Source organism: Merops nubicus, unplaced genomic scaffold, assembly GCF_000691845.1.
Source record: "Merops nubicus isolate BGI_N331 unplaced genomic scaffold, ASM69184v1 scaffold34825, whole genome shotgun sequence".
NCBI lineage: Eukaryota > Metazoa > Chordata > Aves > Coraciiformes > Meropidae > Merops > Merops nubicus.
Window position 1 is genome coordinate 1 of NW_008612210.1, and position 727 is coordinate 727.

Consider the following 727-nt stretch of genomic DNA (forward strand, 5'->3'; position numbering starts at 1 on the left):
AGCCCAGCCCCCCGTAGCAGCAGCTCCCCGCCGCGCCGCTGGCACGAGCCTTCTGCTTGAAGTCCAGAGCCAGGCTCCTCCGAAAATGGGCTTTCTTGATCTCTGCCTGCACCTGAGGGATCAGAGATCGCTGCTGGTGCCCAAAGTCAGCAAAATCCCCTCCCTTTCCCCTTCCCCACGATTCAGATTTTTCCCTTCCAAGTCCTACTGAGAGGGATGGATCCCATTTTTCCCTCTGGTTATCCCAGCCTGGAGCGTGGGTTGACTTCCCCAGCCCTAAAGGGGCTGGAATAGGAAGCTCAGCTGCTCACCCTTCTCCCTTACCTAGATAAAAGCCACGAAGAAGCCCTGCCAAAAGACATGGAGGTGGAGTTTGGGTGCTGAGCTGGGATGCTGCTGGACCTGTGCCTCCCTCCCCCCCGCCGGGCAGCCCCGTGTCGTACCTGCGAGGAGTTAAAGAGCATCTCGTAGTGCATCTGGATCTGCCACAGCACCCCGGAGACCTCGGTGTAGGGCATGGCCATGAACACCACGTAATGGACTCCGAAAAGCGGCATCAGCACCAGCGTGGACTTGAGCAGCTTCCTGGGAGGAGAAGGGCTCTGAGCCACGAGCTGGGACCCGCAGCCCTGGGCAGAGCTCGGGCAGAGCCCGGTGAAGAAGAGGGCAGCGCCTCAAGCACTGGTTTGTGTGCTGCTGCTGCACAGTGTCCGGACTAGGGAAGGGG

General features: G+C 60.2%; 1 protein-coding gene across 1 annotated transcript in view; it reads right to left on the reverse strand.

Annotated features, from left to right (window-relative positions):
* Window positions 1-8: 8 nt before the first annotated feature.
* Window positions 9-727, reverse strand: part of PTH1R (parathyroid hormone 1 receptor) — a gene marked incomplete at both ends in the record, with an annotated part of 4,580 nt that continues 3,861 nt past the window's right edge. Inside the window, 3 exon segments of the mRNA XM_008941481.1 lie at window positions 9-130; window positions 325-348; window positions 444-581. Of these exon segments, the coding sequence (XP_008939729.1) occupies window positions 9-130; window positions 325-348; window positions 444-581 (284 nt within the window).